At 31.6% G+C, this 14,846-nt stretch overlaps 1 protein-coding gene and 1 long non-coding RNA gene across 3 annotated transcripts in view; one reads left to right on the top strand and one right to left on the bottom strand.

Annotated features, from left to right (window-relative positions):
• The first annotated feature begins 539 nt into the window (after positions 1-539).
• LOC118439616 (major royal jelly protein 9-like) lies at positions 540-2,509 on the top strand. 2 transcript variants are annotated; one of them, XR_004837607.2, is made up of 7 exons: positions 540-794; positions 893-1,068; positions 1,134-1,346; positions 1,433-1,616; positions 1,696-1,928; positions 2,033-2,268; positions 2,363-2,509. XR_004837607.2 is itself a non-coding variant. In XM_035861379.2 (7 exons), exons 1-6 carry the CDS (start codon positions 614-616, stop codon positions 2,216-2,218), a joined length of 1,173 nt encoding a protein of 390 aa, XP_035717272.2. In that variant the 5' UTR covers positions 540-613; the 3' UTR covers positions 2,219-2,259; positions 2,363-2,508. The 2 variants fall into 2 exon arrangements, 1 of the variants encoding a protein (XP_035717272.2); XM_035861379.2 differs by having other exon boundaries at positions 2,033-2,259; positions 2,363-2,508.
• A 76-nt stretch (positions 2,510-2,585) lies between these two features.
• The window catches only part of LOC146873168 (uncharacterized), a 31,867-nt gene continuing 19,606 nt past the window's right edge, over positions 2,586-14,846 (bottom strand). Inside the window, exon 2 of the long non-coding RNA XR_014981804.1 lies at positions 2,586-2,744. This is a non-coding gene — a long non-coding RNA (uncharacterized LOC146873168). The remainder of the gene's footprint in view (positions 2,745-14,846) is intronic.

The raw sequence follows: 14,846 nt of genomic DNA, 5'->3' as shown, positions 1-14,846 counted from the left end.
CATATCTATATATATTGACACATGAAAAATACTATAAGGAGAACATATATTATTATCTAATGCGTATTGTTTTTCCATTGTATAGTAACAAATATCTAATATATTTATATTTACAAACGTTCTTCTACGAAAACTTCATAAATTATTCAACGTTCTTAAAATTTTAAACTTTAATTTTGTTTAAATGTAAATTAGTACGAGTAAATAATATATTAGAACATTTCAACGAAAAATCCTATCGTTTTAATTAAAAGGAACATGGATATAGGGATATTTAAATAAAGGGAACAATAAATTTTCATATAAAATTTTCAATATAAAATAATAATGCATATATAATTAATATCTGCTGATATATAATCATACGAATATTATCCAAAGTGAAATATTTTAAAAATTACAACGTAGTAAAAAGTAATAATAGTTGAACATATGCACATTCATACAATTAGTCATGAAGTGTCTATTTAGAAGTAATTGTAAGCGATTACGATAACAATAGCTCCGAATGTATATAAACATTCGCGCGAACGTTCATACGATCTTTAAAATTTTTTTGTCACAACGATATTGATTCTTTTTGATTATAAAATTTATCATTCTTCATATCGACATGAAATTGTCATTTCAATTTTTGTTACCATTCCTTTGGATATCCTTGTCTTCACAAGAATTATTGTATAAATGGAGATATATAGATTTTGATTGGTATTGTGAGACTCATAAGAACGAATACATCAAAAAAGGATTATATATAAAAAATGCTTCAGTACCTATCGACACATTGATTACAAGTAATAGTTTTAAAATATTAAGAAAAAAGAAAAAAAAAAAAAAAAAAAAAGAAAAAAGAAATTTTCTTTGATAAATCAAATAATAATTTATCGTGTAGATGGCCGAATATTTATTACTATACCACGTTCGAAAGGAGTACCTGCCAGTTTAGGAACCCTTAATACACAGAAACAAAATGGTGGAGGTCCTTTAGTTCGACCATATCCAAGTTGGGGATGGGCAAGTGATATACAAGATTGTTATAACACTATCATCAGTGTTTATAGAGTAGATGTAAGTATCAAACAACGAATCCAAATTCTTTTATTTTCTCATTTAAAATTTTCCTTTCGTTCTAGTTGGACGATTGCGGTAGATTATGGGTTTTGGACAATGGAAAGATTGGAGAAGAACAAAAGTGTCCACCTAAGATTTTAGCGTTTGATTTAAAAACTGATAGGTTGATGGTACGGAAAGAGATTCCCAATAAATATGCTTTTAATAGCAATGGTAATGGAAATTTAGTAACACCTTTGGTGAAAACTTCAGGAAAACAATGTGAGAAGATAACGGTGAGATTATTATAACTTTTTGTTAATTTTTTTGTCTTTTTGAAGATCGATTAAAACGATTATGATCGTTGAATTCAATTAAATAGATGTACATGGCGGATGTAGAGGGCTATGGATTAGTAATATGGAGAGGAGGCAATAATTTTCAAAGATTCGATTCACCAGATTTCGCGGCTGATAAAACGCTATCAAATTTTACATTAAACAATGATACTTTTTATCTAGCCGATGGTCTCATCGGACTGGCATTGTACGAAGACGAAAATAAAAGTAAAATATAATCTTTTTCGTTCGTTAACTTATCGCTAATATTATCTTAGCTTTTATTTTTCTTCCTTTTATTTTTCAGAGAATAGTAAATTATACTGTAGTTCATTGGCTTCTTATAATATGTACCATATACCAGTGAATTCATTGGAACAAAGTACTGATGGAAAAATTAATATACAGCAAGATAAGGGTGACGTTGATTTTCGCAAAGTACCATTGGCTATTAAAGGAAATACAATATTTTTTTCTAGTTTAGAAGATAATGCTATAAGAATGTGGGATATAAACACAGAATTCACCAAAAAGAATGTGGTAAAAGTCTAATTTTCATTGAATAAAAATTATATTTGTGATTAATTGATTTGATTACGAACAATATCTATGCAATTTTTTTCTCTTTTTCTTTTACTTTATAGAAAATAATAAAGAAGGACAATAATTTATTACAATTTGTTAGCGGCTTGAAAATTTTAAAGAATTCTAATAATACTTCGAAATGTACGACCATCTATGGACTGTCGAATAAATATCAAAAAGTAGCAACTGGTACACTATCTTTGAATAAAATCAATTATCAGATTTTCAAATATGAATTGAATTAAGACGAGATATTAATCGAATTTCACGATCAGGATTATCTTAAGTAAATATTGTATGTTTATTCTTCATTTCGAGAAAGAAAAATCAATCATATAAATACATTCTTTTGGTTTTTATATCAATCTTTTTTTTTTTGTGTTTTTCAGCTGACAATAACCCGCAATTCCGTGGATTTTATTATAAATATCTATATACGATAGCACTTTTAAATATTGCACAATAGGAGTTTTAAATATTGTATTCTTATATAATAATAATAATAATATATCAAAATGAAACAATAAAAAAATATATATTTACTCTTTGAAAAAGGTTTGTTATCATTAATCTTTGAAATTTGTTCACGCGAGTGTGAACAGATTTTATAGGTTCTTTTTTTTTTTTTTTTTTTAATTTTTTCCTCAATCGTTTTCGTAATTATCAAATCGTTAAATTTATTTTTAAATCACTCACTCTTTCTTTTTTTCTTTTTCATTCTTTCTTCTCTCGTCTCTTCTCTTTTATCTCTTTCTCTTTCTTCGACCACATCTATGGGAAATAATAAACATTATTATAGTTTCGTATAATGAAAATGGCGAATTAATCGGTAACATGCGAAAATACGGAAAGAGGTTAAAGAGTAAAACGTGATAAAAAGCGTTTTGAAAACTCAATAGGATCCTTTAATACCGTAGTATCTACATACCAAATCCCCTTGTCGGCAGACTATTAATTCCAACTCTTTACTGCTAGATAGCGATACCATTTGTTATACCATGAAAACGCCAATTTCACAAAAGTTTCATTTCCTTTGCAAATTAGAACGAAACTCGAAGGGAGAATTCATTAATTTCCTATGCATCTCGATAGAGCCTAATATTCATTCTTAATTTCACAGCTTTTCAACCAAAATTATATCTTTCAATGAGTAACAGTTAATTCATACGAATACTTATATAATATTTCAATAAACTCTTTGTTGCTTTTTCTATTATTTAAATAGATAAATACTTTGCATGGTTCGAATGTTAAACCGAAAAGTATTACGTACGACAACTTAAAACTTTTTTTTTTCTCAATAACACACACGTATGAATTTTGTTGTCATTGCAAATATTAATCAGTATTGTGTAAGTTATTTCATCAAAATATTATACAAAATTAATTTAATTGTATAGTAATCGTATTTCATATAATAATATATCAATAATATTAACGTTATTTCATTATTTTTATATCTATATATTGTTATATTGTATAATAACAATTAATTTAATGTGTACTTGTATTATTGAAATGTAAATCAATTGAATTTTTATACTATAATTTGATAATATGTATACGTGTAATATTTTTCTTTTTTTTTTTTTTCTTTTTTTGTTTTTGTTTTTTCTAATGAAGCTGAAAAAATGATCCTACTTTCGAAATTATCAATAATATACCATTCAATTTTTGTTCATCATTTTACGATAAAAAAAAAAAAAAAGAAGAAAGTAATTACCAGCATTTTTTTTTTTAGAACCCAAATGTAAATAATATTACGCAGATGCGATTGTTATTATGGTATATAGAAATAACGGTACTTTGATATGCACTTCTTTTTTTTTTTCTATTTGTTCAGCAATTTTTTTCACGCTAAGTCCCGATTTACATGGTCTGAAAATATTTTACGATGCAAAAGTATATTACTTTTAGCATGTTACATGTTGCATTAATAAAATCAATAAGAGCTCGAACAGAAATATATCTACGTAATTCCTCATATATAACATTGCAACACATTATCGTATTGAAAGCGTAACGTTGAAAATAGTGTCTTTGAATGAAATCTATTTATATCTAAATGAATACACATCAATTGAAATTATATTATTTCTTACAATGAATTTTCTGTTTCATGATAAATAAATTTATTTATTTTATACTCTTTTAAATAAACTTTTGTATTTTTCTATTTCTCAATTTTTTTTACAGTTCCTTTGTTTATATTTACTTCTTATTTTTATATTTTTCTAACAGAAAAATGTAAGCAAATCGTTTGGTGTTTCATCGATCCATATCTATATACGTATATAAGTAATATAAATCGTCGAATTATTCAATCGCATTCGATTATGGATTTGCCTCGTACCATGAAGTAAATAAATATGATTTATTTCGGAAGTAAGTTCGATCTTTTCACCTAGGCATCCATTTTCACTATCCATTCTCGAACGACGAATAATTCGCCTTTGGGAAGTTTTCTTTTTTTTTTCCTTTTTTTTTCTCTCTCTTTTCCCCTTCGGTAATAGACGAAAAGACGTACACATTCGAGAAAAGGTTTCTCGACTTTTCGCTTCGGGTCGTTCTCGATACTCGATTCCTTGAAGAGGAGAGAAGGAAGGCTTGCAATTCGTGGAAGATCCCGAAAGGGCTCGGAATTTCCTTCGGAATCCTTTTATGGAGACTAATGCGTCGGTTTGTCATTTTCATCTTCCATTTATCTCCGTTGTAAGCCGTCGATATCGATATCGATTCACCATCCCCTTTCCCCTTTTCTGCCATATCGTATCAGAGAGTGAGGTGGGTAAAGGAGGTGGGGAGGGGGGGCGGGGTAACACCACCCTCAGAAATATTTCTAATCCTCGCGTAGAATCGAGCCAGCAGAAAGAGGATGAGCCTCACGGATTTTTCTTTTCAACGAAAAGCAGCCTCAGAAGTTTGAGCTTGAGCTTTCGCATTATCGGATTTCGTCAAAAAAAGAAAAAAAAAAAAAAGAAAAAAAAATCCATCAAGGCCGTTGCCACTCATCAATATTCACGTTTCGTATTAAATATATCTTTTAAGAAGATCTTTGAATTTATTTTACAAAATCACATTAACTTATGTCTTACCGATTTGTCAATATTTTAATGTCCTTTTCTCCCTTTCTCTTATTAAAAATAATAAATATATTTCATTCAATAAAAAGTATATTATACAGTAAATAATTTTAATCTTGAATTTGACAAGTAATTTAAACTGAACTTCACTATAATCTTGTATAATTCGCTTGTTATAATTATTCCATGTTTTTTTTTCTTACCCATTACACATTTTTCCGTACGCTTTTTTCCATATCGAGCTTATGCTCTTGTGAAATAAATTATATTTCTCTCTCTCTTTCTCTCTTTCTCTCTCTCTCTCCCTCTCTTTCTCTCTCTCTCTCTCCCTCTCTCTCTCTCTCTTCTTTTTTCCTGTCCTTCCTTCGTCCTTTTTACGGCCCTCCATCGTCGAGTCCCCCGACGCGTTCTAGCACTTTTGCCTAAGAGAAATGCCTCGACTAAGAGAATACGCCGGATTTATTGAATTTCAACGTGGAACGACAAAACGTGACGGAATCTGGCGTAGCTCGTATCACGTAAGCGTAATGGCCCAATTCGTGCTTTCATGTTTCTCTCGAATATACGACTGCTGTGTGTATATTCGTTATACGTATGAACAAGCTCAACGAGTGAGAGAAATATTCAACTCAGAGAGTTTGAAAATTCGCGATATCGTTGTATTTTTCGAATTGTTTTCTCGACTCGAAATCCAACGTAAATTTGAAACGACCCTTGCGATCCCAAGTCGTCCCTTTTACAGATATGCTTACGAATGCTTACGAATATTGGTGAATATTGAAAGGAAGCTTAGTACTATCGCACACGTTTCCTTTGATATGTAGACGAACTCGAGCAATATTAATATAACCTGAGGAAAGTAACAGCTCTATGGTATAAACTGAAAGGAATTTTTGAATATTTCCGAGATCAACTATATATATATATATATATACACATATATATATATATATATATATATATATATATATATTTCTATCTACATATCACGAGTTAATTGAATACAAAATTAATATAAACAACTAATGATGAATATCAATATTTGAAATTAATTTGCGAAAAAATGGAAAGCTAATTTTCAGTAGTTAATTTGTTAAAATCAAATTTATTACGAAATTTTATTAATTTTTTACATTTATAAACGTCCACCTATAATATTACTCAAAACATAATTTCAAGCTTGAAATTTCTTGCGATCGTATAAGAAAAATTATATCTCCGATAAGAAAGATAGATAGATAGATAAATAGATAAATAGAAAGAAAGAAAAGGAAATGGAAATCGTAAGAAATCGCCTGTTTTCTTCCGATTTAACCACTGACGGATCACAGACGCGGAAGTAACTTCTCCATTTGGTCACACGACACGCTCTCTCGGTGAAATACGATTTTCTTCTTTTATTTTTTCTTCTATTTTTCTTTCTTTTCTTTTCTTTTCGTCTCTTTCTCTTTCTTTCCTTTCTTTTTTCGCGTACATTGTCGGACGACAGGTAAGAAAGACGGATGAAAATATTCAGAGTGCTTTTCTCGAGGACACAATCGCCGGGGAATCGAAATGTCAAGGAAACTCGTCAGGAAGACCGAGGAACGACGACTGCAAAGAGGGAGGAAAAAAAAGAAAGAGAAGATGAAGAAGAAAAAGAAGAAGAAGAAGGAGAAGAAGAAGAAGAAGAAGAAGAAGAAGAAGATGATGAAGAGGATAAAAGAAGAATTTCATCCTTTGTCGGTTTCTTCGCACTACCGTGCAGCACAAAGTTACTTAAAGAAACGAAAGGAAAAGAAGAGACTTTCTATCCAAGACGACCTTTCTTTTGTTGAATTATGACTGTTATTCCACGCATTCATTCGCGATAACATCTCTCAAACCGGCCGTTAAGAGTTTGACAAAAAAAAAAAAAAATCCTTTGACTTTTCCGAAATCTTACGAAGATAAATAAGAAATCTTGTTCGCTCGAATGATTCAAATAATATAGAAAAATCGTCGGAATTCGAAAAGAAAAGAAAAAAAAACGATGGGAAAAACAAAGATTGTTTTGAATGATGCATTTCGATGTTCTCCTTCTCTTTTTTTATCTCTTTGTCTCCCTCCCTCTCTCCCTCACTCTCTTTCTCTCATATTTCCAAGGCGAGGGATTTACCGCTTTCGCTCGATTACTAAGGCTAATTTCGATGAAAGACAATTTTCTCGAGCCATTCTCCTATGTTTCTTTTTTCCTACTTTCTTTTTTTTTTCCTTTTTCACAAGAATCTAGGAAGGATGACGAAGTACATAAACCGTGAGATAAATTTCCACACGAATTTTCTCAAAGTTTATCGACAAGAGAAAAGGCAAGAGCGTGCTGCCTGTTCGACGTTGTTCGACGATAGTTTGTTCCAAGTTGTGCTTCGTCGTTCGGGCATCTCGAACGTTCAAATGCAATTACCACTTCCTTGTGAACATCAAAGGAACCTAAAGGGATCTCTTGAAATAAATCTCTCTCTCTCTCTCTATATATATATATATATATATATATGTATCTCTTTCTCTCTCTCTCTCTTTTTCTTTCTCTCTTTCTGTGTTTCTCTCTCTATGTTGCTAAGCTTGGAGTATCTCGAGGAAATGATAGATTTTTATCCGGGGACATGGCTTATCTGTTTCTTTTGTAATCCATTGTTCCACGAAATTGGAGCTTATGAAGAGACATGCGTTTTTCTACGTTTCTACGTTTCACCTAACCTATATACTAATACGTAGGCATATATAACTTGTACCTTTACTCACATAAATATATACATACATATATATATATATATATATATATATATATATATATATATACAGGGTGACCCATTCGAAGTTTCGCACGCAATTATTTCTCGTTTCAAAAGTTATTTCGAATAAAATTTATCTCCATTTTGAATGGGGAGAAGGGAGAAGGTAAGAGAGAGATAGCTGAAATGACATCTTATGATGATAACAAATTTTTAGGTGAACGTGCTTTAGAAATATCAAGCTGACCTTTGCTTTTTTTTTATACGGAACTGTATATTTCTATTTAGTTTAAGCGCGTAGACCGTTCCGAGACTCAATTCATTAATCTTAACACTTTTGGTATTTTAATGTAATGTACAGTTCTATATAAAAGAACAATGAACACCGTGAAATCTCGTCCACCTAGAAAAGATTTGTCACAAATGTAAGACGTTCCTCCTCTCGACGTCCTCGAAACGGAGTAAGTTTTATTTGAAATATTTTTCAAAACAAAACGAGTTATAATTAGGGAAATAATTGCATGGAAAATTTCAAATGGAACACCCTGTATATACATATGTATGTATGCACGTATATATGTGTGTACAAAGAATATACGAGTTGCTTTAATTTAAAATTCCAAATCTAAAGAGAAAACGTGTTATCTCTGTAAAAAAAGAAAAAAAAAAAAAAAAAAGAAAAAAGAGGAAAAAAATTCACGATAACGAATATAAAATGAAATAATATTCTACATCTATGCTGGTTAACTTTCTCCTCTTTTCTTACTAATCAACAACATGTGTTAGTTAAATCTGTTAAATGATCATTAAACGCAATGACGGACGATATCACAAAATACATACATACATATATATACATATATATATATATATATTTTTATTCAAGTACATAACGTATCAATACATGTACGTAGATTATATATATGTATCAGGATATATGTACATAGACATAACGAGAAAACCAATATCGGTTATGTATATTTACATATATGTGACGTATCATGCGGCAAAGGCTTAATATTTCAACGTGATTACTCGAGGATTATTGTTTCATCAAACGAAAATATTTTTTATTTAATCGCTAGAAATAAAGAATATTTCTTTCTTTCTCTCTCTCTCTCTCTCTCTCTCTCTCTCTCTCTCTTTCTCTCTTTTTCTTAGCTTCTAATTTTCTTCTTTTCTTTTTCTTTTTCTTTCTTTTTTATCGTTTTTATCTATCCATCGACGGGAAAGCAAAATACACGCTCGAAAACGATCCAATTCCACGTCATTGTCCTGTCACCACGATTAACCTACTTTCATTCTCATATGAGAAAAAGGAGAATGTCGTTCCATCTATCCATCCATTCATTCTTTTATTATTCCTTCATACATTTAATATCTGTTCCATTCTTTTTTTTTGCGTTCTCTCTCTTTCTCTCTCTCTCTCTTTCTCTCTCTCTCTCTCTCTCTCTCTCTCTCTCTCTTTCTCTTTATTTCTTCAAGTTTCTTCTCTTTATCCATTTATTTCTTTCTCGTGCGAATAGTCAAAGGACTTATTGCCCAAGAGTTTCGTTCGTATGCGAGTTTGTAAAGCAGCTTAGAGTCACGACTGCAAAATTTCAGCGCGTTTCGGTCGGCGAAATTGAATCCAGCCTCCGGGGAAATGTTGCTGCCATTCTCTTCAGAGTCCAGCTCTACCCTTAGCCAACCTTCGGCCGAAGAAACTTGATTACTAAATATAAGCGAACGGTACCTCTTACAAATATATATATATATATATATATATATATATATATATGTGTGTGTGTGTGTATATATATATATATATATATACACGTGTTTATGTATATATGTAGGTATATGTACATATAATAAATATATAGGAATATGTTCTTACTTATGTAAACCTATACCTGTCTATATATCCAGATATATAGTTTAGTAATGTTTAGATAAGTTCTAATTGGGTCAGGAGAGAAGATATAGTATATTCTGATCGAAAACGATACCTCAACGTTCTTATAATATTTCTGATAAATGAATTGATTTTTTATAAGGAAAAACGGAATAAGAGAAAAAAAAAAAAGGAAAAGTAACTAAACATAAAAATACATTTTGTTGTGTCACTATTAAAAAAGAATTATAAATTTGTGAATTTAAAGCGCTTATGTAAGTAGAAAGCGAAATAAACATAATATTAAAATAGTAATGAAGATAATGAAGCTAAAGCAATAATGCTGATAAGTACTTATTTAGATAAAATTTATGCTATACAAAAATTAGTTGTAATGCAATAATAGTAGTAATTAAAAAAAAAAAGAAAAAAAAAATAATAATAATAATAATAGTAGAATGAAAATCGAACGAAATTGTTTCTCTTAGGATGGCCAATAACAAAGAAATCGATTTATCGACAATGATAATTTAAACACGTTTATTTACCTCCATCGCGTTTATAGAGAAACACGACGTAGAACGTAGGAGCTTCCTTTTCGAAGCTTTCGGCGGCGATTTATCTTATCTCGGCATTCATTGCCGTTGCCGCTACCCTCGGGCAACACTAAACTACCGGTGAAATAATAGCGGCGCTTAATCCGCGTGTAGACGTTCACGAGTGGCGTATCCTCGAGGATTTACGAGGATGGAATTCGGATCTTTGCAAAACGAATAGATTCGTAGCGTTACGGGTTTGAGTAGTGGCAAAAACTTTCCTAATACTACCATGTACGTACGTATATAGATACCTACTTCGTTTCTGTGGAAAAAAAAAAAAAAAAAAAAAGTATGTACACTTGATAAATCGATGCGACTTTTATTCACGAAATAGGACGAACAGTGACTTCTTTCTTGGTTTCTTTTTTCTCTTTCTTTCTTTCTTTCTTCCTTTTTCCCTTTCTATACGAATTTTGAACGAATTATCGAAGCTGCCTTATATATATTTATCGACTTTGTCGACTTTGCCTTATTTATTTACATCATTTTTTCCCATGAGTTTTCAACCTAAATAGCTCAATTGAAATACGTATAACGAGAAAATATGAAAATGTTCCTCTCTTCGTATTGATTAATAATTAACCTTTCGCTAAGTCTAGATTGGCATGAACGAACACTAACGCTATCCTGTAAATTAGATTTTACACATGTATGCTCGTTACTTGTGCAACGGACATTGTATCTAATGAACATGGGGAGAATATTAATGAAGCATATGAATTTAAAACTATTTCATTTTAATATTCACGAAGGAATAATAATGTCTTATGATAAATTTCTTTTCCGGGATTTATTATAAATAAGTTATATTTATAAACAATTGGGATATTTCTTAAGTATTTTGAATAGTTCGACTAAGTATTTGTAAATCAGTGAAAGACTCTCAACAAACAAGTAGTTTTGAATATCTTTGAACAGAAGCATCCTATGTAATATGAAACTTTGTAAGACTCTAACTCTCAAAGGATTCTAATTCATAGGATATTATATTATTATAATAACGAACATTTATATATATATATATATATATATATATATATATATTTTCCTCTAATGTAATAAAGTAATAAAGGATTAAATGGAAAGTTTTGAATGAAGGAAAAATAAGGAATCACCCTATTTAATAGGATACAAAATTATAAAAATATTTAATAGATGTTATAGATAGTGATTGAATAGATATTGATACTATTGATGATATTCAATGCCAATCAATTCAATAACAAAATACTCAATGGGAAGTATCAAATGCATATTGAAATTTTACTTGATATCAATTTTCACTAATATTTTCACTAATACTAATACTTCTTGGATCGATATCAAATTGAAAACTACTTATAGCAAATCAATATCTGTTTAATACCTAATGAAAGTATCGATTAGTGTTTGATACTTCCGTTGACTTATCAATAAAGAAACAAACAAAATTCTGGAAATTAAAGAACGAAAGTTTAAAGGACAAAAGACAAATAAATGACAAATAAAAAAGTGGAATTTAAATTTTAAATAAAAGTATCAAATGGTTATCGATATCTTCATAAAAGTTATATAAATAAGTATCGATATCTTTATAGAACGATATACGAACGGATATCGATAGCTTCATACAAATACTAAACGAGTATCAATATTTTTGATACTTATGACTTTTTAGATAATATTCAATATGACAACATAATTTGCGATATGATATCGATAGTATTGATTTAATATCAGTCTGATTACTAGCTATAGACCACGTGTACAAAAGAATAACTGAATGGTTCAGATAAAAAACAAGAGAGAGAGAGGGAGAGAGAGAGAGAGAGAGAGAGAGAGAGAGAGAGAGAGAGAAGGAATCTACGTGTACGATAAAATACAAAAAACTTTCAATATTGGTCGATGGCTTAATGGATTATATATATTAACCCACGTATTCACAAATATGTAAATATGTAAGTATGTACAATAGATATTTATTCGACAGATAGTAATCTCTCAAATTTTCAGTCTAAACAGGATGGAATTTGCAGGCGAGATAAACCAGATAGAGAAATAGAGAAAGAGAGAGAGAGAGATAGTAGACATGGATGTCCAGGTCAAACTACAGTTAATATAATAGTAGTAGTGATAGTATTACGAGGGTCGAGCTCTGCGGGCGAAACGATTTATTGAACCCATTATACGGTTGCAAAGCTCACCATCCTCAAATCCAAAGCCCAGTAGGAAAGAATCCAAGCGAAATAACGAGAGAACAGTAGACATGACCGTCTGAGTCGGACAGCAATGGATACGTTTCGAGCCACGGCCAGCATGATGTATATATTAATCCTTTAAGTGCTAAAATTCGTTTCCTCTCTCTCTCTCTCTCTCTCACTCTCACTCTTTCTCTTTTTTTCTCTTTCTCTCTCTCTCTCTCTTTCTTTCTCTTTCTCTCTTTCTCTCTCTCTCTCACACATTTTTAGTCCTTTGAATTTGCAGGTACTAGGTTTTTTCATAGAGAGAAAAAAAAGATAGATAGATAGATAGAGAGAGAAAGAGAGAGGGGCGGGGGCAGAGAGAGAGAGAGAGAGAGAGAGAAAGAGAGAGAGTTGATGAATATTCTGGAGAAAATTTTCCGTCATAAATTAAGGCAGCATACGGTAGAATAGAGATGCTGTGTTCCAGAATTTAAAAGGGGAAAAAAAAATAAAGAAAGAGATCTCTCTTTGCACGTTTCGGTCTAAAAGTCGAGAAAACATGGCTTCCCTAAAGTAATACCGTAAACGTTCGAGACTATAGGGTTGGAAAGTTTGTTTGGCCGTCGGTATAGTTTCGTGAATCTTTTTCGAAATTCTAGTTCCCTCGTGGTTAAATCCATTAAACGATTACATAGAGAGAAATGGAGACAGGAAAGATAGATAGAAAGAGAGAGAGAGAGAGAGAGAGAGAGAGAGAGAGAGAGACAGAAAGAGAAAGAGAAAGATAGAGAGTTGTTCACCCTGTATTCTCGACGAATTCGAACTTCATCGTAAAGGAGACTGAACTCTAAATAACAAGCAAACGATAAAGGTAGACACGAGTGTCTTCGTCATCTGCTATAGTACATATGTGTGTAAAGTACGTATCTAAGTATAGTTATATATATATATATATATATATATATATATGTATGTATGTATATAGTTACTATATATGCAGAGGAACACGCAAAACGATTTATCAAAGCTATTATAGCGTTAGAAACCATGCCATCCACGGATTCAAATTCCAACGGGAGGAAGTAGACAATGCGAAATAACGGAAGAACCCTACTCTCCTCTGTGTTTGGAGCCACATCGTATAAATTTCATTCGTACTAACGTAACGGAAGGTTTTTAGAAATGAGGGTTGCTAAACTGAGGCATAGATAGATTGATATATTTTCATGTTCCACGTTTCTTCCAACGTTTTCCCTTGATCATAAATAAATCAGTCAGATAACCGAAAGAAAGATAGATAGATAGATAAAGAGAGAGAGAGAGAGAGAGAGAGAGAGAGAGAGGTTAACTCACTAAATTCTTCGCAAATCGTATTCGGTGTGAACGAAGGTAAGCATGCTTAGTTTTACGTGCACGTTTGTTAGCTTATCTCGTTTTACGATCAGCAGGAAACACGATCGAGAACGTTGGTGCGTCCAGTCTTCCTCTTGTGGTATGGTACGGTGATGATGGTGATAGTGATGGTGATGGTGGTGGCGGTAATAGTGGTGGCAAGTAACAGAAAGGGGGAAAGATCGAGACCATTATACGTTTACAAGCTCTGGAATTCAACGGCTCGAATTCCAACAGGACGAAGAGTCCAATAGGAAATAACGAGCGAGAAGAGAAGGAACAGTAGACAAGGGCTTGCCTGAGTCAGACAGCTGCACTCGGATAGCCACTCGATTCGTTTCAGTTTCACGTTGGGGTAGTACATACATATATATGTACTAGCTAGCCTAGCTAGTATGAAAAGAAAGCAATGGTATTCTCGTTTACAATCTATTACGACGAAAAAGATAACTTTTTAAATGAGAAAAGACGTTGATCGTATCGTTGACTTATACTTTTATTTCATCTATCTCATCTAATTTGGTTCATAGTGACGTTTTGCTCATCAGCAAGGATTAATAGATCGCTGGAGAAATTGTCAATCTCATCGGCGAAACCTCCTCTGAATATTCATATCCTTTGCTATACCTTCTCTCTCTCTCTCTCTCTCTCTCTCTCTCTCTCTCTCTATCTATCTATCTATCTCTATATCTATCTTTCTCTCTGTCTGTTCGTTATAGAGAAAGCGGTAGCAAGCCACCGTTTCGACTACCATTCGATCGAATCCCATTTTGTCGTTCAGCCAGCCACGAAAAAGCGATTCGTCGCTGCTTTTTCTCCAAGTCGAAGCTTTATTTACACGCCGGACTGATTCCTCCCACAATTCTTTTCTCTTTTTTCTCTTTTTCTATTTTCCTTATCTGAATTTATATAAGCGAATAGATATAATAATACTGAATGACGACTAATAATCGCAACTACGATTACGACGATGTATTAAAAAGTCAAGAAAATCATTTTCCTTTCTGTTTG

Source organism: Vespa mandarinia, chromosome 2, assembly GCF_050613455.1.
Source record: "Vespa mandarinia isolate Hongniang chromosome 2, ASM5061345v1, whole genome shotgun sequence".
NCBI lineage: Eukaryota > Metazoa > Arthropoda > Insecta > Hymenoptera > Vespidae > Vespa > Vespa mandarinia.
Note: the sequence above shows the minus strand (reverse complement) of the source record. Positions and strands in the feature narration are given on the sequence as shown.